At 52.6% G+C, this 27931-nt stretch overlaps 2 protein-coding genes across 9 annotated transcripts in view; one reads left to right on the top strand and one right to left on the bottom strand.

The window, feature by feature from the left end:
* LOC128338747 (N-acetyllactosaminide alpha-1,3-galactosyltransferase-like) overlaps window positions 1-16891 on the top strand; it is a 50399-nt gene extending 33508 nt beyond the window's left edge. For all 8 annotated transcript variants that reach the window (XM_053281604.1, XM_053281601.1, XM_053281607.1 and 5 more), the window contains exons 5-8: window positions 2612-2683; window positions 4056-4115; window positions 12818-12955; window positions 13747-16891. In XM_053281604.1, the coding sequence (XP_053137579.1) occupies window positions 2612-2683; window positions 4056-4115; window positions 12818-12955; window positions 13747-14440 (964 nt within the window). In that variant the 3' untranslated portion in view covers window positions 14441-16891. The remainder of the gene's footprint in view (window positions 1-2611; window positions 2684-4055; window positions 4116-12817; window positions 12956-13746) is intronic.
* LOC128338748 (ficolin-2-like) lies at window positions 16885-24389 on the bottom strand. Its single transcript, XM_053281608.1, has 10 exons — window positions 24284-24389; window positions 23457-23570; window positions 23269-23322; window positions 22608-22643; window positions 22383-22418; window positions 21926-21961; window positions 21641-21768; window positions 20968-21097; window positions 19204-19338; window positions 16885-18194 (listed from the first exon to the last, which is right to left on the bottom strand). The coding sequence occupies exons 1-10, from the start codon at window positions 24372-24374 to the stop codon at window positions 17944-17946; spliced, it is 1011 nt and encodes a 336-aa protein (XP_053137583.1). The 5' UTR covers window positions 24375-24389; the 3' UTR covers window positions 16885-17943.
* Between the last annotated feature and the right edge of the window lie 3542 nt (window positions 24390-27931).

The following is a 27931-nucleotide window of genomic DNA, read 5'->3' as shown; positions in this document are numbered from 1 at the left end:
TACCTAGGCCACTGCCACTTACTGCCTCTCACTTTAGGGACACAAGAAGCTGCCTTGTACTGAGTGAAACCCTTGGTCCGTCTAGCTCAGTATCGTCTACACTGACTGGCAGTGGCTCCTCCAGAGTTTCAGGCAGGGGTCTTTCCTAGCCCCACCTGGGTGCTTTCCAGATTAACCCTTACCACAGGGTCACTCCTACGGATCTGCCAAGTGTGCTTCCGCACCCCCTGTGTTGTGACACCGCAGTCCCTGCGCTGACAGCAAGGGGCCGTCCACATTTCCGATGCCTTCTTTTGGATTTTATCTTTGCGTTATAGTCCTAGAATGTTGCAAGTCCGTTGCGTGGGGGGGGAGCTGTGTTTTCCTGCTGTCGGAGTTTGAGTCTCCTGAGATTCTGGGGATCGTTTTCTATACGATCCTGCCAAACCGAAGCATTTGACCTCGGTGGTAGCAGCACATGATCTGGAAAGCACCCGGGAGATGTTGCCAGGAACTGAAGCTGGGACCTTCTGGGTGAAGAGCAGAGGCCCTACCAGTAAGCCACAGCCCCGTCTGCTAAGGGGAATCCCATGCAAATCAAGACAAACCCTAACCCCTGCTGAGCAAAGGGAACATTTCATGCTTGCTGCTACCACAAGACCAGGGAGGAGAGCTGGTCTTGTGGAAGACAGCATGACTTGTCCCCTGAGCTAAGCAGGTCAGTCCTGGTTGCATTTCAGTGGGAGACTTGATGTGTGAACCACTGTTTCCTCTAACAGGGATTCCCAGATGCAGTTGACTACAACTCCCATAATCCCCAAGCAAAAGCCATGGCAGCTGGGGATTCTAGGAGCTGTAGTCAACACCACCTGGGAATCCCTGTTAGAGGGAACACTGGTTTGAGCCCTGTAAGATCTTCCCCTGAGGGGATGAAGCCGCTCTGGGAAGAGCATCTGCCTGCTTGCATGCAGAAGGTTCCAGGTTCCCTCCCTGGCAGCATCTCCAAGATTGGGCTGAGAGAGACTCCTGCCTGCATCCTTGGAGAAGCCGCTGCCAGTCTGGGTAGACAATACTGAGCGAGATAGACCAAGGGCCTGACTCGGTATATGGCAGCTTCCTGTGTTCTATCAGCTCTCCTCCCACACATTTCCCAAAGCCACCCCTATCCCATAATATACCTCCTTGCCTCCATTCAGCCTAACTGGAAAAAGGCTCAACATAACTGAAAGTCTGCCGAAAGTGGCCCCCTATGATTCAGTCAGAAAGAATGGATATTACTGCAACGCCGGGTATTTTTCAGAGATCAGCTTCTCAGTTAACCAGGGTCAGGAAGACGAGTGTGCAGAAACCTCAGTTAGTCATCCGTGGAGGAGTGACCAGTGGCCCCAGAGGCCTGATCCTGCAGGGCCGTTCTTATGGGGAGGACCCCAGTTAAGCCTTACGGTCCTGAGGAGGTCCTGAGGAATCATCCCGTCACCCACAGGGCCAGGGTGGATGCAACACAGATTGAACCTGCCTTGCCCTTTGGAACCCCTCCCCCCCCCGCCAAAAAAACCCCAGTTCCTCCCCTATTTGCAAGGGGAGAGATTCGCACCCCCACCCCACCCTTTTCTGCCATAGGGAAAAACAGCTGGGAGGGTGGTTCTGCTGAACAAAGGGATTAGCAAACAAAGGGATTATCGGGGAGGGACCAGCCCTTTCAGCCCTCCATGTTTGCTTTTTGTTGCCACACCCAGCTGGGCACAAGACACACACAGAACTCCTGGCACTCAGCGGCTCAGTCCTTCGAGCCGAGAGAGGCCCCCGCACAGAGGCCAACTGTTTTGCACTCAGAACGGCCTCCTCCTCCTCTCCGAGTGCAGTCATGCTGTGGCAACGCCGTTGAACACACAGGCCAAATAGGGAGCTGATTTGCATTTTTCACTTCCTCTGCCTCCCTGGGGGGGGGGTGGCCTCCACGTTCCCAGGCTTGAGAGCAAGGAGGGGCTTTGCTCGCCCCACATTCGGGCTTATCTGTGTGCGCACACTGGTTGGGAGCGCCAACGCCCAGCGCAAACTCTTCTGTTGGAAACGCAGCCATTGGGGTGGGGGCCTGAAGCCGAGAGTCCCAGGAGTGGCTGACTACAACCCCCATCGTCCCCAGCTGCAGTGGCCTTCAGATGGGGGTGATGGGAGTTGTAGTCACCCCCATCTGGGGATCCCTGTGACAGGGAACACTGAGGGGGTAGGGGGTTAGTTTGATTTGGATTAGGGCTCCAACTTCTCCCCCCATCGAAAACAATTCAGACCTCCCCCCAATATATCACTTCGTCTGGCTCTGCAAATTGCCTTTCCATTCAGCTCCGGCCTCAAGAGACTTGGGTAGGGATTCCCTGAGACAGGGGTTCCCAGATGATGTTGGACCACAGCTCCCATCACCCACCACCGCAACTGCCACAGTGGATGATGGGAGTTGTAGTCCAACATCACCTGGGGACCCGCTGCTGGTCAGCCCTGCCCCAAAGAAGTCAGACAGTAACACTCCCCTTTGCAGACATTTAAGACAGAGATACAAAACTCAGGGTGGCTTATCCTTTCCAGCGGCTGGGATGGAGTGACTGAGTGCCTCTCTTGTTTTCTCCTTCCTGCACAGAGGTGTGAAGTTCATAAAGTTAAAAATCCAAATGGAGGACTGGATCGATTTCTCCACCTGGCTAGATTCAAGGTAAGAGATGTGTAGAGACTAAAATTGGAAAGCCGCCGAGGTGAAACAGTGGAATGGCCAGCAGTGGTGCTCTTTGGACCGGACTTCCGGGCGGAGGTCCAGCCCCATGCAGGCCTGGGGTGGGGGGGTACCCTCCAAATGCTGAGCGGCCCGCTAATTTAAGTGGCAGGATTGCCCATGCAAAATGTAGCATCTCTCCGCGGGAAGTATCTTACTCAGAATCTCTTCTAAAAATAAACAAATAAAAATACAAAAGAACGACAACAGCTAATATTTATATACTGCTTTTCAACAAAATGTTTCCAAAGCGGTTCACATATCTGGTGGTGGGAGCGGGGGTGGAGGGGTACCCCCACCGCAAAGGCCTTTAGGTCCAGGCTCCAAAATTACCGAGGTACACCTCTGGTGGCCATACCTTCAAGGCAGGCTCGAGTCCCAACGCAAGATCTTACATCTCAGGATAAGTTAGCCTTACTAAGGTCGGGACAGAAGTTTCCTCAAATGATGAAATTTGCAAGAGAATTAGAGGATTCCTCACCAGGAGGAACAGGAGAATTTCAGGGCCCTTCCCAAGAAAAGTTAGAAAAGAAGGATTAGGGGCTGGGAATGCTTGAGCCATAGTATACAGCTTCAGAAGATTGATTGATTGATTGATTGATTAAATAAATGCCATCAAATCGGCAACCACATAGATTCTCTCCTGGATGATCTGTCTTCCACTTGGCCTCTGAGGTCTCGCAGTGGTGCCTTCATTGCTGTCGTCATCCTGCTGGTCTTCTCTTTCCTTCCAATTTTCCCAGCATGATGGTCTTCTCAAGGGAACTGGGTCTTCGCATCACATGTCCAAAGTAGGATAGTTTGAGCCTGGCCATTTGTGCCTTGAGTGGAAATTCTGGACTGACTTGTTCTAGGATCCCTTGGTTGGTTTTCCTGGCTGTCTCCTCACGGTCTCCTCAAAAGTCTTCTCCAGCAGCACCCAAGTTCAAAAGGTCAATACAGATGAGGTCACTAGAAACTGGCACTTGAGAAATTAGGAAGCTTTCCATTTAGCCGGGTGTGAAAACGGAAGCTGGCTTCTGCTGAGTCACAGCCTTGGTCCATCGAACTCAGGACTGTCTGCTCTGGCTGGCAGCAGGTTTTCAGAGAAAGGGTTTCTCCCCAGCGCTTCCTGCAGATGCTGCCAGGAACCGGGACTGGCAGAAACCGAGTCTCCCCGTTAGCATGGGGGAAGGCGGGCGGGGAGGAGGACGCCAAATTCCTGGCTGATGAAAGACAGGAGGAAAGGCAGGAGACGAGGCTGTCAGGGCACAGGGGAAGCCTTGCCACATGCTTTTGGACCTTGCATGGTTCCCAATCCTCTCCTTTCTTGCAGGTTTGAATTTGCCAACACAGAGCCCAAAGGAATGCCGTTGACTGAGTGGTTTGATCCAAGGTAAGAAAGGGATTTGGAATGTGGGGCAGGGGGTGGGGGGAGGATGTTCTGGATGCAGACTTCCTTTTATCCCCCCACCCAAGTGGGGTGGGGAGACATGGCTGCGGTCCTACCTTCCTGGGGTGTAGTGGAGGTGGTGGGAGTGAGGCCAAGAGGGCAGGAGTTCCTCAAGCCTGGCTCCCCGGACACCGTCTCATTACGACAAAGGCCGCCGTGGCTTGGGATGATGGGAGCTGTAGTCCAGAAACATCTGGAGAACCAAAGCCGGGGACCCTTCAACAACAACAACAACAACAACAAATATTTATATACTGCTTTTCAACAAAAGTACCCAAGGCTGCTTACTCAGAAAGAGAGAGGGGAGGGCTCCCTGTCCCCAAAGGGCTCACAGTCTGAAAAGGAAACATGAGAGAGACCCCAGCAGCAGCCACGGGAGGGATGCTGTGCTGGGGGCGGAGAGGGCCAGTTGCTCTCCCCCCTGCTCAATCAAGAGAGTCGCCACATTAAAAAGGTGCCTCTTTGCCCAGTTGGCAGGGGTACCCTAACCCTAAGCCTTTGGCCACTCTGTCTAGGGATGATGGGAGTTGTAGTCCAGCGACAGCTGGGGACCCAAGCTTAAGAACCCCTGCATTAAGAAAAGTAGGGCTGTGGGTGGAGTACTGAGCAGCTTGTGGGTGAAAACGGCACCCTGAGTGAGCCAATTCAAGGGATTGAAGCCTGATGATAAGGGAGTAAATTCCCTCTTTATATGCCAGTTCTGTTCCTGGCTCTCACCATCCCAACCAAGATGACAGTAGGTCTACCCGCAATGAATTGAAGTCGCCACCTGTGGCCTATGCTACAGCACCCTGTGGCAGAGAGTTCCAGAGGTTAATGACTGATAGCGCCAAGTCCGACTTCTGTTTTCCTGCCCTAGCCACCTGCTACATGGAGATAGGAAAGTGCCTTTTAAAAAAAAAAAAGACATTGTCCATCTGTGTCTGTGGCTTTTGGGTGACAGAGTCCAAGTGGTTGCTAAGCAGTTCAGCTGCAAATACTCCTCCTTGATGGTGCTCAACTCAGTTCACCTGGAGAGGGGCCGTAGATTTCGACCCCTGGCGCCCACAGACTAGCCCTGTGGTTGCCTTTGGTAGAAAACAGGAGGGGTTGGCCATGGCCTCCTCCCACACAATATGAGATGAGGCCTTTCAGCATCTTCCTAGATCGCTGCTGCCCGATAGAGGTACCAGCAGGGATTCGAGCCAGCAACCTTCTGCTCGCTAGTCCAGCATTTCCCCGCAGCGCCACTGAAGGTAGGGCTAGAACATTCTGGAGAGCTGCTGCCAGTCAGTGTATGTGATGAGCTGCTAGATGGACCAAGGGTCTGACACACACACACACACACACACACACACACACACACACACACACACCCCACAATGGTTCTCCAGTCACAAGTCATGCCGAGTCACATGGGGCTCTCGTAATTTTGCTGTGTTTGCACACCAAAAAAGCGCCACACACCTTGCTCTCTGGAGATCGGTTCCTGAAACTCAGCACCTCTGCGCTCTCGCCCCCTCCCCGCCCACAGAATAGCCATTGTTCAAGACCGCAGAACTAAGAGCTCTTGGCAGCCTCTTTGAGAAGAACAGGCCAGAGGTTTTGTAGATTGCCTTGTTATTGCCAAGAGGAAGTCCCTGTCTCTGCAAGGAGGAGGAGGAGGTAGTTTTCTTTGTCTCTTAATCGTGCACATTTCCTAACTGCAACCTATTAGAGACTAGCAGCAGTTTGTTATGATTAAAATGCCACGTTTCAAAGGTAAAAGCCATTTACCGTTTAAAAGAAGGAGCCAGTCCAGCATCCTGTGCAATAGCCAGTCTATGGGGATTTTTGCGGTTGAAAAGTCCAGAAGAACATTAGAGGGACCTTGCTGGATCAGGCCCAAGGAGGCCCATCCAGTCCAGCCTCCTGTTCCCCACGGGGAACCGCCAGATGCCTCTGGGGAGCCCACAGGCACGAGGTGGGGGCAGGCCCTCTCTCCTGAGCGTTTTTCACACCGCAGGCTTTACCGATAGTTTACTGCGTGCCAAAAAGTGGATTCCCACCCACCCCGAATATAAATCAGGCTCCAGGGATTTTGGGGTGAATCTATCCGGCTGATATGTGAACGCACCCCCTCTATTCCAGAGGAGACGCAGACTAAAAGCCCTGTGTGGAAAACGTCCAGCTGTTACCCCACTACAACTGAGATTGAGAGGCATCAGTACCACACATTAGTACACACACCCCCATTCACACAACCCTGCATGCCCAGGTCAGAGGCTGTACCCTGGTATACGTGGCATGTGAATGGGGTGTTTTTTAGTGTTCTTAGCTAGAATAATTCAGAACCGAGCCTCCCTATACAGGTGCAGTATACCCCTACAAGTTTTACTCGGGGACGGACAATGTGGCTGGGCTGCTGGAAGCACCCAGTTGGCCATGTGGGAACTAGGATTAGACGGACCTATTCTGGTCCCATCAGCCAGACCCTCTGAGTGTAGCAACCAACTTTCCTACTCAGAAACCCGGAACAGCAAACATTCAAACAGCCAAGAGACAGGATGAGGAGAGGATGGCATATAGCAAAACGTTGCTGCGTTTTGCAGTCTGTTCCGCACGCAAAATGAAATAAAATCAAGTCAGCCCAAGGTTTCTACCCTAGGAACCCATGCCTGCAAATGTCTGCATGCCCCTCAAAATATGTGCCTGCCTGCCCTCTCCCCCTCCCCATCTCGTTCAGGCAGAGCTAAAATAGACAGAGGCTCCAGCCGGCTGGGTCCCTGCCCAGCTCTCCAGCATTTTTGTGCAGGGATTGGCAAGGAGGCTTCAGCATCCTTTGGAAAACAAGCGTCTATAAATAGCCTGCTAAAAACGGGCGAGGGTGGCTGGGAAATTGTTTTGTTTAACTCTCCCCCCTCCCCAAAAAAACCCCCCACCCGTCCTGAAGATGTTATGCTGACATCTGGTGCCAGTTAGTGCTCTGGAAGGAACACGGCCTCGTTTTGCCTTCTTTGCTGCTCTCCGCCCGGCAAATGTCATGTTGTCATGTGGGACATCTGTGCCCCCCCCCCCGAGGCCTCGATTCTGCAAGGAGCCCCCCTCTGCACCTAGCCGGAGGCCCATGCGGTTCCTCCCTCCCCTTGGAGGGCTGCTGCTTGCTTGGTGAGGCCCAAGACCTACGCGGTGCCTGGCACCCAGCCAGAAGGATGTGTGCTGTTCAGCTGCGGCTTCTCCGGCTTCTCCGCAGGGTAAGAAACTTGCTCTTTGGGAAGGCAGAGCCGTGAGAACTTTTGGTTCAAGGTGAGGGGGGCATGGGTGGGGGGGGGGAAGAAAGTTGCCCCCTAAGCCACCCGATGCTGTTTCTTTTTAAACAAACTTATAAGGTGTGGTCGCTTTCATGGCAATCGCCAGGGTAGCTAATGGCCACCAATTTAATGCCCCATAAGACCAGCATTGCCCACAAGGGACTTGTGGGAAATTTAGGGGGCCTCCAATTACCTAGAGGAGAACTGCCAGCAAGCCCCCACCCACACTTTCACCCACTGCAAACTCACCCAAGGGGCCCATTTGCACCACCTGCAAGTGGTGCTTCAAACTGTGGGCGCCATTTTGAGATCCCCTCCACCCATGAAAGATTCAAGGTTATTTTTTAACCTCCTGCCCAACCCCTAGTCCTTTATTGGGCTTCCACAGATCCCCACATCTTCAAAGAGCCTCTGCACAGCTGCCACCTCCTCCCAGGACCCAGAGACTCCAATCCATTAAAAAACCAACGTTATTCTACTTTCAACCTGGAGGTTTCCAAAGTGGCTAACCTCCGAAACAACGAAATTGTAAAAAAGCATTTAGGTTAAACACATTAAACGGGAAATATATCAGCAGAGCAGGATCACAGCTGACACAAAAGCAGATGTTTACAGGCAGCGCATCACACAACCCTGGAAGAAACGCCTCGGTTAAAGCTTAAGTTCTCCAACAACTGATCTCCAAAACTGTTTATCGACTACCGAAAAAGCAAAGCACTCATCTCTTCCGATTGAGCACGGCTGTCTACACGGACATCGTGAAACTATACAATGGTCTTTGAATGACTGTTTCATGTATATGTCTGGTTATAAAAACAAAAGCAACAACAACAACAACCCCCCAATAAACCCCACATAACACAGCATTTAAAACAATTTGCAAAACAAGAAAAAGACCACACATATGCAAAGAACAAGCAGCCAATAACACTATCCACTGCAAGCGTAAGAGAACCACCAGCTAGTTCTGGAAAGAGCACTTAGGCAGTAGGGGCCAAACTCTGAAGGTGGGAGCACCTAGACCCTCTGGTTTCCCCCATTCACTTTCCACGGCAAGTCTGCACACATCTGGCCTTGCCCCTTTTCTCACAGCCTCCCCGTGACCGTGACATTGCCAGAATTCAGGTTAGGGAGTGCCCCAGAACTGAGAAAGCCAATCACTCACAGAAGACTAAGCAAATATTATTCATTCAAAAAAGTGCCCCCACCTCCTAATAAAACTGTGACAACATTAAAAGGGCCCCTGGAAAAGAACAATAAAGTAGCAGAATCAACAGCTCTAAACATTTAAGACTTCAACGGAAGTTTCAGTTCTGAGTTTTCCCAGACAGCTTGACCGCAGGTTTTCTGTGAGGCTTTCCTGCGGCTTTGAAGTCGCCCCCCAAAAAACCCAACACAAAAAGTGGAGTTTTTTACTCCGGACATAAATCGGGCTACCCTCGAACGTGCAATGAAAAACCCAGATCGTGTCTGGAGCGCTCCCCGGGAACTCGCAGGGACTTTGGGATAAATTGGGCCGATACGTGAACGCACCCCCTGCATTCTGGAGGCGATGCTAACTGAAAGCCGGGTGTTAGACACACACACACCCCGGCAGAAAATCCCAATTAAACTGGCACGTAGCCCTGAAGGCGGGCAAGGGGCGCTTCAGAGTTCAGGCACCACCACGACAAGGTCCCTGTCCCCGGTGAGCCCCCAGCCCTCTTAATGGAGCCTCCTAAGCAGGGTGTGGATTGATCTTGTGCAAGCAGAAAAGGCATGGACTTACCTTCCTTGCTCTGGAAGCCGCTGCCCCATGCCAACAAGCGGGGAAGATGGCAGGTCTAAAAGTCACAGGTCGGCAAGCGAGACGGGGGGTGCGGGTGGGCTGTCCCCCTAGGAGGAGGGGGCCACCAGGGGGCCAGGAGTACTGGCCAAACCGGCAGGGAAGCAGTCCAGAAGTGGGGCTAGGATGCAGCCCAAAGAGCGGTGGGTAGCAGGCCCCGGAGTCTTTTCATGGCGCGTCGGTGAAGGCCCCGATTCTGGCAGCACTTCCGTCGGGGTCTGGCCCACAGATCTTGGAGGAGGGGTGTGCACATCCCCAGGCGAGCGCTCTGCCTTCTATGGTGCAAGTGTTTGTGCGGGGGGGGCACACTCCTGTCTCCGTTCACCACCGCCGTTCTTCATGGGGTCCACTGTGGCCGGAAGAGGCCAGGTGTGCGTCGAAGGGAGCAAGGCCAAGTCCTTCATTCCATGAAAGCCGTGTGTGTCCTCAGAGCGGCTGCCTCAGAGTTACCAGTGGGGGGGGGAGTTTTGCCCCCTCCAGCCTCCCCTTCCTTATTTGAGGCCCCGTCCAAATCAGGGTCCAGTCGCTGGCAGGCCCCAATGCCCTCAACCCACACCTGGGGGGGTGGGTTGCCCCACTTAACAGAGCACATGCACCCACACACACACCCACACACAAAAAGAGGTGCTTCGGTGCGGTTCGCTCTGCACAGGCTCAGAGGTGCTGTTTTGTATGTTGACATGAAAGGGGACGGAGCGGTTAGTCAGAGACGCTGAGTCCACATCCAAGTTGTCCCCCCCCCCGCCCCCAGCTAACTGGGCCATGAGGTCTAGCAGTGGGGGGGGTATTGCAATGGGCCCCATCCAGCCCGGCGGCCCAGAGTCCCTGCAGTGGTTCTAGCGAGCTGCTCTCTCTCCGACTGGAGCCGCTTTGGGGACGGGAAGCCCCTTCAGGCCTCTGGAGTGAGCCCCGCTTGCGTGGTCCAAAGGCACCTTTCCGAGGGGGGCAGCCCAGCACAGAGTCTCTCCCATGGTGGTGGCGGCTGCTGCTGCTGCTGGGGCCTGCCGTGGGGCTGCTCTGGGGCGCAAGCCCCCCTCACCTGCCTCGTGGCCTGGGGACTCCTTCTGCAGATGGACGGGAAGCTGGCCAGATGCCTGGGCAAAAGGTCAGCCTCGTTGGGAGGAGGCACCTGCCCCCTCCGGCTTCTCCCTCAGGCTGGGCTGGGCCGGGGGGGGGGGCTTTTGCAAGGGGGGCCCCTTCAGGCCAGCAGAGGAGCCCCCAGCCCAGCCCAGCCCAGCCCAGCCCAGCCAGGCTGCGACCTGAGGCCAGAGCACCAGCATCGCCGCTGCAGCTGTGTCAGTGTCAGCCGGACTGCAGGCACCTGGGGAAGGGCGGGGCCCCAAGGCTTGTGGTCTCTGGGCTCCACCCTCCCCTCCCTTGATCCCGGCCAGCTGGGGAAGGGCAGCTGAGTGGCCCTTAGCCCCCTGGGGAGGCAGCAGGGCGAACCAGCAGGCGTGCTGGCCTCCCTGCACGCACAAGCCAGTCCACTGACCGCTGTCAGTGCTGCCGACTCCACGCCACTGGCTGGCCCTTGCAGGCCACAACTCTTGCCTCTGGGTTCAAGGATGCAGAGCTGGCAGCATCACCGGGGTCCACCTCCATCCTGGACTGCGGGAATGAAATGATGCCCTTGGCTGGCTAGCTATGGCCCCCCGCCCCCCAACCTCTGTCGCAATAACTCCCTCGGTTGTTGTGTTGCTTGTCCTCCACAGCGGTAGTGAATGCCTGCTCCCCGAATCTCCCTTTCCTCTCGGCCTTCCTTCCGCTGTCCTGCTTTAGACTGGAAGCTCTTTGGGGCAGGGAACCGAGCTCTGTTTTTGCATACGTCACCTGTGCCTACCAACTCCAGCTGCGTCCTCCCAGGTCAGGAGAGCCAAGCACTAGAGCAGGGCCGCTCAACTTCAGCCCTCCTGTAGATGTTGGCCTACAACTCCCATAATCCCTGGCTACTGGCCACTGTGGCTGGGGATGATGGGAGTTGTAGTCCAGAAACAGCTGGCGGGCAGGGGGGGGGGGCAAAGTTGAGCAGCCCTGCCCTAGAGGCTCGCCAGCCTGCAGCACTAGAAGCTCACCACATGGGGCAGTAGCACAACAGGTTACAATCTGCAAGCTGCAGAGGTGACACTGGCGTTCTCAACACAAAGAGCTCTTCCGTTTACAGAGGGGGGTGCTGGTAATGAAACTGAGGTCCCAGAGGACGGTCAAAGGGCACATAATGCAGCCACTTTGCTGATGCTAAGCAGGTCTTGTTGTGGTCAGCACCTGGATGGGAGTCCCATTTATGCCTCCTTTGTGAGTGAGGCCATAGTTCAGGGGAAGAGCATTTTCTCTACATGCAGAAGGTCCCCGGTTCCCTGCCTGGCAGCATCTCCAGGTAGGGCTGGGAGAGAGAGAGACCCCTAAGCCTGAAACCTTGGAGAGCTGCTGCCAGTCTGTGCAGACAATCCTGAGCTAGATGGACCAGAGACTGGCTCAGCATATGGCAGCTTCCTGTGTTCTTATGTACACAAGGGAATGGGTTGGTCATGCAGCGGAAGAGCATCTGCTTTGCATGCAGAAGGTCCCAAGTTCAATCCCCAGGATTCCAGTAAATTACTGGGGCATGAGACCTCACCAGGCAAATTATCCTGGCTATTTGTGGAGCGAAGTCGGGACTAAAAGCAGTTTCCTTCCAACAACATGACTAGCCTGCTTATGGAATCTCTTTAGCACCCTCTGCTGGCATTCAGAGAGAAATCCACACTAGGAAAAGCCACCCTTTTTTTTTCTCCGCTGGGCAGACGACATGGTTTCCCCACTCCCCTTTAATCACAACCACCTTGCGAGGTAGGTTAGGCCAAGGAGGAGTGACTGGCCCAAGCTCACCCCCCAGCGAGCTCCATGACCGAGTGGGGATTTGAACTTAGCCCTCACTGCTCTTAACCCAACATGATCACCCCCCCACACACACAGGACACCTCTCAAGACACTCTTAAGGCACAAGCGAATGGCCAACACCCTATTTGCCAACCTGGGGGCCTCCAGATGTTGCTGAACTACAACTCTCATCATCCAGAGCGATCTTCACTATGTTTCAAGTTCAAGAGGGCCCCGCCTTCCCTTAAAGGACCCCCCACCCCCAGGGCTAGGCAAGGCTCAGCACCGCATGGCGAGCATGGTTATCTTCCCATGGGGCCAGGGGCACCCTGCGGAGTCAATGAAATATTGTTTTGATAGTTTTGACACAGTTTTAAAATATTGCTTTAATTTTATTTTTTTTAATGGTTGTCATGTGTTAACTTTTTCTGTTGTTTTTTGCTTTGTTGTCAACTGCCCAGAGACAGAAGTTTGGGGCAGTATGAAAATATGTGAAATAAATAAACAAATACATATTCCGCTTTGGCCGAAGCTTCACACAGGCCCACTAAGCAAGTCAGGGGGCCACACTTAGGATTGATGGGGGGTCGCCACTGCCCCCGCCCAGGCCTTAGAATAAACAACACAAGTCGGTGTGCGCTGCCCAGTTTGTGCCACCAGCCTTTCCCCTGAACCCTGCTTTTCCTTCTCTACAGACTTCGAAGAGAGGTGTCCACCCTGACCTCCTGGGGAGCCCCCATCATATGGGACGGGACCTTCCAGACCTCTCTCTTGGACGACCACTACAAGCAACGCAAAGTCACCGTCGGCTTGACGGTTTTCGCCATTGGGAAGTAGGTGCCGCTTCAGCCCCTGCTCCTATCCGGAATTCCTTTCTAGAGCTCTTCTTTAAAAGTTCTCTGCAGCCTTTTTTGCAGTCTTCCAGATCCTGTGAGCCGTGGGAGATCTTTTGATTCCCCTGCAGGAAATCAAGGAGTTCAGTCTTCCGGGCAGAGGAAGAATTTCTCCAGAGACATCTTTCTGCTCAAATCCGGGGAGAGAAGAGCTGGTCTCTTTCCCCAAGCTTTCCATATCTAGCTGACCTGACTCGATCAGCTGGGAGGGCTCTGCTCCGCAGGGCAGGGCCTTCTCAGTGTTGGCCCCAGGCTGGAGAACTCGCTCTCAGCTGAGACCCCTCTCCCCCAGCCTTTAGGAGGAAAGTGAAGACTGACCCTTTTACCCACACTTTTGGCCAATGAACTGCTTTTTGCTCTTTTTAAATTGTGAGCTGTGTTTGTCCTGTTTTTATTGAATTGTTTTTATCGCGTTGTTAACCACCCGGGGGCCTTGGGACAAAGAGCGGTATATACAAATAAATAAATACATCTATTTACTACCTTATATTTGAAACCCCCCATTTGTTTGCTCCCATGTGATCTTCCACATTTTTTGCACCCATATATTTGAGATCTTTTCTGGTCAGTGACCGAATAAAGAGTTCTCTCATCTTATCTTATATTCGAGATCTTGCGTATATATTGCTCCCGTGTATATCTGAGATCTTTCTGCTCCAACCTGGGGAGAGCAGAACTTGCCGACAGAACACGGACTCTGGTTAATCCTGCTCCTTTCCTTCCTCCCCAAGGTACCTGGACAAATATTTGAAGAACTTCTTGGTCTCCGCGAACACCTTCTTCATGCCTGGCCACAACGTGATCTTCTACATCATGGTGGACAACGTCTCCAGAGTGCCACAGTTCGAGCTGGGGCCCTTGCGGAAGCTGAGAATCTTCCAAGTCAGCAAGGAGCAGCGTTGGCAGGACGTCAGCATGATGCGGATGAAAACCATCGCGGACCTCGTCGAAAGCCAAATCGCCCATGAGGTGGATTTCCTCTTCTGCATGGACGTCGACCAGGTCTTCCAGAGCAGCTACGGGGTAGAGACGCTGGACGAATCAGTGGCCCAGATCCAAGCCTGGTTTTATAAGGCAGAGAAGGAGGATTTCACATACGAGCGGCGCCCGGAGTCCGCTGCGTACATCTCTTACGAGGAGGGGGACTATTATTACCACGGGGCCGTGTTTGGAGGGACCCCGCTGCACGTCCTCAACCTCACCAGGAAGTGCTACGAAGGCATCCGAGAGGACAAAAAGCAGAATCTGGAAGCCGTGTGGCATGACGAGAGCCACTTAAACAAATACTACCTCCTCCACAAACCGAACAAGGTGTTATCGCCTGAATACTGCTGGGACTACAACATTGGTGGATCTCACGAAATTAAAAAGATCAAGTTGTCCTGGATGCCAAAGGAATACTATGAGGTACGGAGCGATGACTGACCGCTGGCTTGTACAGAAGAGAAGACCACCTTTGCCAAACCAGTTTGCTCCACCCCTCCGTCTATCCCTCAGGAAAAAAAGTATCACTTTTCTCTTTAAAAATAGCCGGCGCAGAAGCGTTGGATGTGATGCCTTGATAAAGTCTCTCCGCATTTCTGATTTACTTTTGGCTGTTTGCTCTCCAGGGTTGAATCCCACACACGCACACACTCAGCAACTTTGGGAACATTTGTGGACACCAGTTGTTGATTTAAAGAGGTTGTGGGTTGACTTTGTGCAGTGTGGGTACCACTAGAGGAGGATTGTCTTCTTCTGTGGATACGAAAAGCAGAACGAAAAAGGAGAGATGGGACGGCAGAAAGCAGGGCAGAGCTGGCAGGAACAACAGTGGTGGCGGACAAAATAGAAACCCAGTTTTGGAGGGGAAGGGACCCTTGAGGTCTTCTAGACCACCCCCTGCTCAGGACAGGAAACTGCTATGGCATCCCTGACTGGCCATCCAGACTGAAAGAGAAGGAGTCCCTCACTGCATGAGGCAGGCGGTTCCACTGCCAAATAGCTCTTAGTGCCAGGAAATGCCTAACTGATCAGGGTGAGGAAGCCACAGCAGAACTGGTGTGGACACACAGCCTGCCTAAATGTTAGAGCTGGCGATTTAGGGGTTCCGCAGAGGCTCTGAATATTTTTGTTGGTTCTGAACTAGGCCTCCTCCCTCCCCAAACTGAAATCACCCCATTTTCTGAAAACCAGAGCTAATTCGGCCCTATACAAACCTTCATGGTCAAAGGGAGCGTGATGGTCAGCCTCAGGACAGTGTAGGGTCCCCACCACCACCCTCCAGGACTGATCCAGAGTCTCCAGGAATCCACATCCATCTCCAGACAAGGCCTGTAAGCAACTCGGGGGGTGTTTTTAATAGTTTGGTCTCACGAAGGAATAAATATTAGGGCCGGTGGTGGGGGGCGAGGTCTGCAAGAAGAGCCTCCGTCAGAGCTGGCCTCTCCAGAGTGGAGAGCGTGCAAACCTGGCCCAAGCCTCCCCAAAGAGGTGTTTGGCCCCAGAAAAGGACCAAGGCAGTCCCCCGTGCCTTAGTCCAGGTCTGCTCTGCCTGGAACGGAACCCAGGACCTCCTCTGCCGGCAAAGCTGCTGAGCAACAGCTGCAGAATCAGACTCTCTCAGGCCAAGGTCTTCTCCAGGGCTGCTCCCCGGGGTGCTTTCTTCTCGGCCAGCCATGCCAGGGACAGAACCTGGGAGGGACCCTCTGCTTGCCACCCCACGCTGCTCTCCAGGGAGCTCCGAGCAGAAGAGAATCGCGGGCGCTTGTTGCTTCTGGACGTGCACAGCTGCCTTATAGAGACTCAGAACTGCTGGTCCATTCAAGCGCTCTGCTCCTCTGACCGGCAGCCACACTCCAAGAGCCCAGGTGTTTTCCAGCTCTCCTGCTTGCAGCCTTCCCAAGATGAAGAGGTCAGGCACGGGGACGGGGGCTTTGGCATGCAGAGAGTCAGAGGCCAGAGTCAGGCACGGGCCCGGCTGGGCCTGGGAGGAAGAAGCCCTTCCGACAGTGAGGCGGGGAGAATTGGAGGCAGGGGGAGCAGCTGTTCCTCTTTGTCCCCACGCCGTCACCTCTTCACCAAAATCTCTCCCCACTGACAAGGCCTCTTTCAGCTAGCGATCTATCCCAACTTCATCACAAACTCCAACAGAAAATGTCATGAGCCACCCATGTTCAAAGTACACCCCAGAAGTTCTTTGCAACGTCTGCTGACCATCTTTGGGAAGGACATGCCTTTACAATGCTAGGAATCTGCCTTATACTGAGTTGGGCCCTTGGTCCATCTAGCTCAGTATTGTCCACACTGACTGGCAGCGGCTTCTCCAGGTTTTCCAGCAGGAGGGGCTCCCTGGCCTACCTGGAGATGCTGCCAGGGAATAAACCTGGGGCCTTCTGCATGCCAAGCGGATGCTCTACCTCTGAGCTGCAGCCCCATCTTCCAAGGGAATCGCTTACAGCAGACGGCACTCACAGGTAGTCACACATCCAAACGGTGACAAGTTGTCACCCATCCAAATGCAAACCAAGGGGAACCCTGCTTAGCAAAGGGGACAATTTATGCTTGCTCCCTCAAGACCAGCTCTCCACTCCCTACTTTTATTCTAATTTGTTGCGGGGGATAGGACACTGTTTTTCCATGGACTATCAACAGACTAAGAACTTGTGCAATGCGGTTGAATATTGTTTTGGGCAGCTTGTTGGGTCTCCCATCAGAATTTGCACCAAAGTAGGAATAAATCGCTGGCTGGAGGAACTCAAGTCTTGAAGTTGTTTTTAAAAAAAACCACAACCACACACATACACAAAACCAGTTCTCCCTTGGAAGTGATTGGTCTTTTTAATTTATTTTGTTGTAAATATCATGCGGGTAAAATAAACATCCTTATTTTATCAACCTCTTGCGTGTTGGTGCCGACTCAGCATTGCTGATGTGGTTGGGGCTGATGTGGTTGGGATTTCCGGGTTGCCTCCCCTTGTGCCGATTTGTACGGTGGACGGGCCGTTGGGGAGTCCTCCTCCTGAGTAGACCCCATTGCAGTGAAAGGAGAGGCAGAAGGGTTCACTCTGCATCCTTGAATCTAGGGCACCCACGGAGATACAAGGGCAGTTCACACGATCGGAACTTGGCTAGGAGATGGACCCAGAGTTCCACATGGGTTCCCAAATGTTGTTGACTACAACTCCCAGCATCTTCAGCTGTACTGGCCTTTGGCTGGGGATTATGGGAGTTGTAGTCCACAACATCTGGGAATCCCTGCTTACAGGGTCACTGGATGGATCCTACCCGGGTCTCGGAGTTGGGCATATCCCGTCTTCTGCGAGTCCAAAGGGAACTTGATCGTGTGCTAAGCTCTGGGTAGGTAGGGACAAGCACACACACACACACACCCCACCGCGGCTCTCAAATCTTGGGTCTCCAGCTGTCTTGGGTCTCCAACTTGGCAAGTGGTCAAGCTCCTTGCTTCCCAGGTTGTTTTACACTCATATTAACATAGGAAGCTGCCATATACGGAGTCAGTCCCTTGGTCCACCTCGCTCAGTATTGTCTTCACAGACTGGCAGCGGCTTCCCCAAGGTTGCAGGCAGGAATCTCTCTCAGCCCTCTCTTGGAGATGCTGCTGGCCGGGGAGGTGGGGACTTGGAACCTTCTGCATGCAAGCAGGCAGATGTTCCTCCCAGAGGGGCCTCATCCCCTACAGGGTGGGGCTCTCACAGTGTTCACACATGTAGTCTCCCATTCAAATGCAAACCAGGGCAGACCCTGCTTGGCAAAGGGGGACAATTCATGCTCGCTACCGGAAGATCAGCTCCCCCACTCACACACAATCACAAAACAGGAGCACACACATAACGAACTTGGTTAGGAAGCATCCCCGACCCAGATACCGATCGTGTGAACGGCCCTACCGTAGTTATGGCTCAGCAATGGAAGCTACTCCATCCCGACTAAGCCCGGGGCCTGAATTTCATTTCTGAGCGCTTGTAGGAATAGTAGTACCCTTTGCCAGTCTGCCAGTTCACCCCGTCAGCAAAAGTGCTGTGTGCCCCCAGCCAGTAGATCCCATTGAGGTTGGAGGTGTGGCAAGCGTTGTACCACCAGGCCCCCTTGTAGGTCACCGCGCATTGGCTGTTGCTCGGGTCTTGCTGCCGGTCTTTGGTGGAGAAAGGCATGCTGTTGTGGCCGGAGAGGGAATCGCCTGCAAGGGGGTGGACGGAGGTCTCACTAGTTTGCTGCATTTTAAATTTTTATTAGGCTTTACAATAATGTTTACATTCAGTTACATAGGAACATAGGAAATTGCCATATACTGAGTCAGACCATTGGTCTATCTAGCTCAGTATTGTCTTCACAGACTGGCAACGGCTTCTCCAAGGTTGCAGGCAGGAGTCTCTCTCAGCCCTATCTTAGAGATGCTGCCAGGGAGGGAACTTGGAGCCTCGATGCTCTTCCCAGAGTGGCCCCATTATCCCCTGAGGGGAATATCTTGCAGTGCTCACACATTAAGTCTCCCATTCATATGCAACCAGGGCAGACCCTGCTTAGCTATGGGGACAAGTCATGCTTGCTACCACCAGACCAGCTCTCCTCTCCTACACTCATGCAGCATAATGTCTGAATCGTATTTACAACTGGGCAGACCCACATAAATGTATAGCATTTCTGTATAGAGAAATGTATAGGGAAGACTTGTTGGAATAATTAAAAAAAAAGTCTTCAACTTGCATTTAATATCAAACAGAGGGGGAGCAAGAAGAAGCCCCCGAGCAAGGCAGGAAGGCAACAGTCCTGCCACATGGTCTGTCCCAAGTAACACCCACAGAGCTATACTGTTCCTGTGCATGGAAGCTTGATCCCCCTCAAAGCTAATAAGAGTGCATAAGGAGTCTTGGCAGGATCAGACCAAGGCACGTCCATCTAGCTCAGCATCTTGTTGAAGGCTGCGGCCCTCCCACCTTTGTCCCCAGTGCCTGGCACACGGGACTGTAAACTGCTTCCGGATATGGAAGCTCCACTTAGCTATCATGGCTAATAACCAGTGGCAGATGGGTCTGATCCAGCAGGGAAACGACTCAGCGGGTCCATCTAGTCCACATCCAGCTTCCCACATTTTATGATTTTTGTCCATGCCCACTTTTCATGGGTATTCCCCCCCCCCCCGCCTCCACTGGCTATGGAAAGAGGCAGGGAAATGCCCAACCACGTACCTGCAGTGCCCTCAAGGAAGCTTCCGAGTGCCAGCCTGTATTGATCCGTTTCTGCTGCAATCCTGAAGGACTGATATGTGGCGAATGTGTGTTGATTGTCGAAATCGGTGAGATCCACACGCAGCTCGTTCTCTCCTATCCCAAACATTAAAAAATACTGGACTCAGGGGCCACAAGACCACAACCCCAGAGGCAAACTCAGGATCTGAGTCTGTAAATGTAGCAAGCCATAGGAAGGGTTCTGGCACATGCTTTGCTGCAATATGCAGAGGAGAAAACAGTCTTCCTCTTTCACAACGCCCTTGGCTTTACCCAACAGCACTTGTGCATGAGAGGCAGGATGTCACGGATTTTATTTTATTTTTAAAGTGACATTCAAAGCATTTCTCCCAAGGAGAATTTTTAAGGGAAGCCCAACAAGTTTCTAGAAGACTGGTGAAATTTCTTAGGGACTTCCCATACATCCAGAGGTTCCATTTGAAATCCGCTTCATCCAAATTTCTCCCCAGATTTAGAGTCCCAGATGACCTCCTTCCAACCCAACGCATCAGGAATTCCGAGCTCCAGATGTTGCCTACAGTGCTGTGCATGTGTGATTTGCCCCAACTTTTCATTCCTCACTCTGCATCACCAATGCACAACTGCACATTAATAACCCTTCACAAAAGCCATCCGAGGATGCTTGTGGAAAGCATTCATCAGAGCCCTTTGTGTGGTGTTTTGCAAATTCAAAAAATGCTGGAGTGCACACACAGAAGTGTGGTGCACTTTGACGCACAATGCAAGTGAGTTTTCTTTCTGTTTTGCAGTTTTACATAAATGCATGTGCACATGATGAGGATCACCTCCCTTCTGAGGCAAGGCCATAGCATGTGGGGCTTTGTAGTTTAGAAAAAAGGCAACTGAGTTGAGACATGCTAGAGGTCTATAAAATTAGGCATGATGTGGAGAAGGGGAGATTTTTCTCCCTCTCTCACAGCATCAGAACCAGGGGTCATCCCATGAAACTGAAGGCCAGGAAACTTAGGACCCACAAAAGGAAGTACTTTTCCACACAGCACATCATTAATCTGTGGAATTCTCTGCTGCAGGATGTGGTGAAGGAGGCCACCTGCTTGGATGGCTTTATGCGGGGCTTAGACAAATTCATGGAGGAGGACAGGTCTATCAATGGCTACTAGTCTGGTGGCTACAGGCCACTTCCAGCCTCAGAGGCAAGATGCCTCTGAATACCAGCTGCAGAGGAGCAACAGCAGGAGAGAGGGCATGCCTCTCCCACTGGTGGGCTTCCCAGAGGCTTCCAGTGGGCCACTGTGGGGAACAAGATCCTGGACTTCCTTGGGCCTGATCCAGCAAGGCTGGTCTGATGGTCTTATATGAAGACTGTGGTGCCATTTGCGGGTGGGTTTTCTTTTTGTTTGCAGTTGGACATCAATGCATGTGCACATGTCATCAATGAAGAAAGGGGAACAAATGTATACGAGCTGACCACAGCCTGTGGCAAACAGGGCGGGCTTCCATTTGGGAATCAATTATTGACATTTTCTTGGTTTAAAAGCCGAGGCTGAGAAGCAACAGAGCGCAGAGCAGAAGAGAACAGAGGAAACAATAAAAGAGCTGCATGGAGGAAATCTCCTCCTCCTTGGAGAGAGAGTCCCTGTGAACTGCAGCTGCTCCTCGCCGTTGGAAATAGAGGGTCTGTGGAGATGGTGGCGGGGCCAGATGGAGGAAAGTTTGGTTGGACAGGGGAAGGAAGCCCCTTACCTAAACTGCTCAACAGGTGGATGTTGTCATTCCCCAACCAGAATCCAGCAAGCCGGCTTCCAAACCCTCTCTTGTAAGCACTCCAATCCCGATAGAAATCCACAGAGCCGTCCACCCGCTTCTGGAAGACCTGCAAGAAAGTGGCAACGAGGCTCCCTCTTGGTTTTCCAGCTAACCCTGGAGAAGAAGAGCTAACAAGAAGTTCTCTCGGACAATATCCAAGGACATGAACAGGTGCTTACACAGCTGGCTTGCACCATGGGAGTCTGCTATATACTGAGTCAGACCCTTGGTCCATCTAGCTCAGGATCGTCTGCTCTGACTGGCAGCAACTCTCTAAGCTTGCAGGCGGGAGTTTTTCTGCTTTCCCTGGAGATTCTGCCAGGGACTGAAGAACCTGGGACCTTTGGCCTGCAAAGCAGGGAGTTATAGGGCCCCGGGCCATAGCCGATGCACACACTGCATCTTTTCAGCCCTTTAGTCTGTAATCTTTCCCAGGTCTACTTGGAGCTGCTGCCAGGGACTGAACCGGGGACCTTCTGCCTGCAAAACAGATGCTCTGCCCCTGCACGGCGGCCCCCTCCCATTCCAGGCACGGGTTGTGGAAAAGATTTGTGGTTGTGCTCCGACACCAGACCTGCACCCAAGTGGCTCAGAACTCTGCCGGACTCACAATCCACCCGCCTCCATCGGTGTCCATGTCACACAGCACCGTCAGCGGCGTGCAGTCCTGTGGGTAGATGGTGTACCAGCCGCTCAGGACCACTCCCTTGGCCAGGAGCTCTTTGCAGTTCTTTGGGCCTAAACGGAACAGAGGAGGCAGCGAGATCCACATTTTGCCATGCAAGGCGCTCCTGCGATCCCTTGAGAGCTCCAGGCAGGGAGAAAGGCACCCTCTCCTTTTGTCCCAATCTCAGGATGCGGGTTTCTCGCCACCAAGAACTAGGCAAACACACACCTTGCTTACACTGGATCTCATTCAGCTCTTTCTCTCCTGCATGTTAAAAAAAAGAAGAAGAAGAACAAAGCGAAGCAGGTCAGACAGGAAACGACTCCCCATTTCTCCCTTTACAAGCTAGCTTGTACATCGCATTTGTGTTTGTTAGATTTACAAACCACCGGATACAAAACAGCTCGAGGCAGTTTACATCAAACTCAAAAAATCCAAAACAAACAATTAACACAAATAAAAACAATTAGAGCATTAAAAAACAAAGCATGAAAAGCCTGACAGAACACATGCATCTTAAAGGGTTTTTTCCCCTGGAGGCAGCCAGAGATGAGCCATCCTCTCTCAGCCTAATTTATCTTGGAGGGTTGTTGTGAGAATAGAGGGTGGGGAAGGAATTGTGTGTGCTGCATGGAACTCCCCAAAAGGATAGGAGAAAAATATAATCAAGTTAGGTAATCCTCACCTATTTGTCCTAGGGGCCCTGGGTCTCCTCTGTCGCCTGCAAACAAGAGTGGAAATTCATCATCATACAAACTGAAAATGCCCACAGGCAGATGGTGCTCACCCCTCACAGGCTGGACACTTCTGGCTCCATCCCATCATACAGGGCTGCTAAAGAGACCCCTGTGAGACAGCCCCAAAGGGTACTCCAGGATCCCCAAGGACAGCATAAGAAACTTCCTCTTACCTTTCTCTCCAGGAGCGCCTGTTTCTCCCTTCTCTCCTGGTTCAAAGGGGAAGAAAAGAAGACCGAGTCAGCTCCAGTCTCGTCAGATGACACCACCGAGACTTAAAATAATAAGGAACTATATTGGTCCAATATTGCCCCACGTTGGGTAATGTTTTGTTCTCCTTTTCCTTTTCTGCTGTTGTCTATAAACCCCAAGAGGGGACACCTATGTTGGCAGCATCGTATACATTTACTGCACATTTAAAAACAACAAATGGACCCCAATGTTCACCGATACTCTCACCTCCCCAAGAAGGCACTGAAAGCGACGCAGAAAAATCCAGGGCAGGGATGTCTTTTATACATGAAAGCCATTCAAAATCAGAGCTGCTGCCACTGAATCGAAAAGGCCACAGACTTATTTTGAGGTCTCATCTCTGCCTTGGGTAGTGTTGAAGTTACCAGAATGAAAAATCTTTTTTTTTTTTAAGAACTAATGGAATTATGTCCAAGCCGAGGACAACTCTAAAGACGCAACTTGCTTTTCTTTTGCTCCTCTCTGCAACCTTGAGGTCAAGCACAGGGCAAACAGGGACATGCAAACATGATTTTAACTCCTTGGACAAGCTCTGGGAACACACTGAAGGGGTTTTGCCTCTCTCAGGGGCACACACAGTACCTTTCACCCCCGGCGGGCCGGCCTTTCCTGGGATTCCCGGAGGTCCGCTCTCGCCTGTCCAAAACAAAGCAACTTGTTCAGCATTTCGCAGAGAGGGGGCCCTGATACAACCCTGCAGCCTGCCTGGGTCCACCCCCACTTCCCCTCATGGAAGGGACTGTGGGTGGGGGCCACATTCAGACACCTACCTCTTGCACCAACAGCACCTGGAGGACCCCGGAGTCCTGGCGCACCAGGGGCCCCGGGGCACCCCCTGAGGATGGCCAGCTTCTCATTTCCGCCCAGGCCCACGATGCTCACCTCTGCAGACAAAAACCAGTGACATTTGCAGCTGAGAGCAGCCCTTTGTTGGCACGCAAGATACTCTGGATTCCAGGGGAGATTTCGCTGGCCCCTTCCCCTTCAAGCTGAGCGCACCGAGGAAGCTCCCACTCCAGCTAGAGAGTGCGGAGTTTAGTTGTTGCAGCTATGGAAGGAGCACGCATGGAGATCACTTCACTGTAGAGTCTAAACTAAATAGGTTTCGTAGTGAAATACATTGGGGGTTGGAAAGACCGATCCTATCTATCAGCGACACAATGGATAGGTAGGAAGGTAGGTGAGGGGGGCAGTGTTCCATCTTCTCTCTAGGAGGAAAGGAAGAGGACTGACTCCCCCACAGGAAATACCTGAGGAGTCAAGGCAGGGGTCCTAGAACAGAGGCAAAGCAGGGACAGGTAAGGAGACCCTCGCTAGCTACCTCTGCTCCCAATGTCCCTAGTGGTCATTGTTGGTGCAGAAGGTCGAGGCACTGGAACGCCATCTCCAACATGGAAAGCAGTACAGGGCTGAATGGCTCCTTTCAGCACACTCAAAGCACAGTTGCTTCTGGAGTGCAGCTTCCTCAAGTTTCTAGCTCTTTTGAGGCCACAGGGATGCAGTCACCGAGACGGAAAACACAGCCCTCTTTGGAACAGGTGCCGAGTTTCCTTCTGGCGGTGGCAGCCACCTGCAAGGCCAGATGCCCACAGCTCACCTGGGCAGGTGTTCTCCTCCTCTGCAGCCGCACCGGCGACCAGCACGAGACAGAGCAAGGGGATCAGGTTCTGCACCACGTCTCTCTTCATGGCTGCTCCCTGGGAGTCTCTCTCTTCTCTTGCTCTGCCCTCTAGCCTTTAAGAGCAGGGAGGCTCCCCCCCCCCAACCGCAGTGTTGCAAGCCAACAAGAGAGTTGCACCACCGTACAAGGCCACATCACACGCTTTGCATATGTGTAAGCACCTCTGCTGTGTAATCTGGCCAGCTGGGAGGTGATGAGAGAGATAAGCACAGGAGGAAATCTAAAACGGCCCCGACAACCACCTGTGGCTACTTTGCATTTTCAAAAATGCATCAGGAAGTAGGATCCTGGAACCAGCTGTTGCTGAGTTCAGATGCACAGGATAACCACAGTTATACCTGGCTGAGGTGGGAACAACAGTACGCCTGAATGCACAAAACTGCTGTTATGGGCCAAACTTTGGTTTGCCTCACCAAGCAATGGCCATCAATGGGATTCTCTGCCAGGGGATGTTGTGATGGTCACCAGCTTGGATAATGTAGGTCCATCAGTGGCTACTAGTCCGGCAGGCTGGCCCTAGGCTACCTCCAGGCTCAGAGGCAGGAGGCCAGTGAATCCCCGTTGCAAGGGAGCAGCAGCAGGAGAGGGGGCATGCCTTCCTCTCCTGCTTGGAGGCTTTCCCAGAGGCATCTGGTGGGCCACTGAGAAACAGCATACTGGACTAGATAGGCCCTTTGGGCCTGATCCATCAGGGCTGTTCTTATATGTTATGTTAAGTTGCCAGACCTCAATCCTGAGAGCGGGCAGAATCTTGCTCAGCAACACCCAAAGACACATTCATCTCTTCTGTAACACAGAACCACAGGTGTGTTCAAACATTTCTGCCACTGTGCAAACAGCCCCTCAAGAGTGCTGGACCGGTGCGGGCGGATGTCACCAGGCCTTTGTCCATTAGTCGCCGATGGGGCGGCGGCCACCCACACGGTGTCTCCGCAGGAACAGACACTTTTGTGGCACACGGCTTTGCAAACCAAGCCAGGGAGCAGCTGGCAACGGGCGACACTAACAAGAAAAGAGGCCTTTGAAGCCTTGTAGAGGAGCGGCAGAGACAAGGACGATGGCAAAGCATCAATGGGAGAAGCGGAGGCGAAAACTCTGGGTCCTTTCCAGCAGGCTGCGGAAAGGACATGGACTCAAAGGGCCCCCTTCTCCTTGCCTGGCACATCCGCGGGACTCTGCCGGGAACCCACTGGGCTCACTCGAGAGGAACGGAGTGCGGGCAACTGAAGAATGAGTGTAGCCAGCTGTCCTGACCCCCTGCAGCCCCTTGGCTAGTTGGATTGATCCCCAGCTCCGCTTCAGAACCTCTTATGATGCAAGAGCACCTTTGAGCACCCTCAGAGCGATCCCCCACCTCTTCCTGGAACAAACTGCTTCCAATCACAGTGGGAGTCTGCTGTTAAAGAAAGGCTTGCTCTTGATGGCTTTTCTCCTCAAGCGCTGCGATCTATGGGCTATGAGCAAGCAAACAAAAAAGGCTGTAAAGCAAAGCAGATTGGACCCCGAAATGACTCAAAAGATGGCGACTTGCCTTTAGTACTAAACTGGCTGATTATCGCCAAGCTTTAATTAACCCTAAGAACCGCAGAGCATTTGCGCTGGCCCGCCTTGATGTATTGCCCCGGGCAGTTCTATACGGTAGATATAAGGCAAGGCTCCTTATTCCGAACACGACTGCCCATGTGATACACAAACCAATAGAGGATGTGGGTCATGTTTGATTAGGACTGATGGATGGATGAAGTGCCATCAAGTTGGTGTCAGCTCTGAGTGACCACATGGATAGATTCTCTCCAGCATGATCTGTCTGCCGCTTGGCCTTGAAGGTCTCTCGGTGGTGCATTCATGGCTGTCATGATGAATTTATTATACTGCAATGTTTATAGGGACTTGCGTGAGCTGTTAATTTTACCTCTGATTAAGGACAAACCAGGCAGAGAAGGGGTGTGTGTGTGTGTGTGTGCAATTTCTCATCAGACCATCAAGCCAACGTTACTTATAGTGTGGCTAAATTCTGCTTAATAGCAATGAAAATACGGCAACACCTAGTGACTAACGTAGCGGAATAATTGACTATCTCACTGTATACTGCATATTCGTAAAACGATATTGCTGCTATATTTTCATATGGGTGTGACAATGTGTTCTTTCCTTTGTATTGGTTAAAGACTGAAATAAACTTTAGCTAGCTATGCATAAAGACTGAGAAAGGGTTAGAAGCAACAGCTGTGTAAAGAGATATAAAGGAAAAGGTGTGCTGTCAAGTTGGTGTCAACTCCTGGCGCCCACAGAGCTTTTGGTAGAATACAGGAGGGGTTGACCATTGCCTCCTCCCACACACTATGAGATGATGCCTTTCAGCACCTTCCTAGATCGCTGCTGCCCAATATAGTAGCAGCAGGGATTCGAATCGGCAACCCACAGTACAGTTTTTAAGAAGCACGGAGACAAATGAGAAGTGGAGGAATGGAGCCACTAAATAAATGAGCAAAAGGAGGTCCCTCGCACATCGCTCTGCCCACCCATTTGTGCGCCAGCAGTTTCATAGCCTCTTTAGGAATTGGTGAGGACCAGTTGTGGCTGTGAATGATGGCAGTCAGCAAGAGTTGGAGCGCCAAGGTGGCCTCCCCCAGGCTTAGGGGAAGCTGGGCCACCATGACGGCTTGCCCGGCCACCATATTAAGGCTTGCGTGGGCCACGAAGACAGCCACAGCCATTGGGGGCTGTGCAGGAGAACTTCCCGATTGATTCTGCAACATGTCGACGGGCGGAGGTGCCACTTGGACTGAGCAGCACTTCAGATGCTCAGGGCTCTGCAGCCTGCCCAGATCACATTCAAAATGAAGGCGGGCAGGGAGACGAAATTTCACGCAGACTCACCAACCGTGCAGTCCCCGCAAGCGTACACAAGAGGGATTCGGCCAAAGGGGCTCCAGAAGCCGCCACCGCTGACCCCCACCCCACCCCGCCCTGCCCCACGGATGCTTGTGAGCGGCAGGTGTAGCGATGGCAGACGAAGCAGAGCACAAAAGGCAGCCAAGGGCCCCCCTCCTGTGCTCCAGCCCCAGGGCTGGCGTGCCCAAGGAGCGGAACTGGCTCCACACCAGGCTTGCTGGGTCCCCTCTCCATTGCACAACGGCGCACACAGATGGGCCGATGGTGTCTTTGGGGCGGCCAGCTTTTCTGAGAGAAGGACCTTTCCCGCCCCAATAAAATCCTTCACTTTCCAGCCCTCTGTGGCAACAGGGATTCGATTGCGGCAACTTCTCTCCATTCTGATCCCTCCGCCAAAGGGAAAAGCAATGCCTACCCCGTGTTCCTTTGCATGGAATGTATGCTCTTTGGGGCAGGGGACTGCCTTACGGTGCTTTGTAAAGCGGGGAAGGGGCCGAGCATCAATGGCAGAGCATCTGCTTTGGATGGAGAAGGCCCCGGGTTCCATTCCTGGTAGCAGCTCCAGGTAGGGCTGGGAGAGATGCCTCCTGCCTGAAACCTTGGAGAGCTGCTGCCAGACAGTGTAGACAACACTGAGCTAGATAGATCAATGGTCCGACTCAGTAGGTG

Source organism: Hemicordylus capensis, chromosome 17 (assembly GCF_027244095.1).
Source record: "Hemicordylus capensis ecotype Gifberg chromosome 17, rHemCap1.1.pri, whole genome shotgun sequence".
Taxonomy (NCBI): Eukaryota; Metazoa; Chordata; class Lepidosauria; order Squamata; family Cordylidae; genus Hemicordylus; species Hemicordylus capensis.
This window is presented reverse-complemented; position numbering and strand designations above follow the sequence as displayed.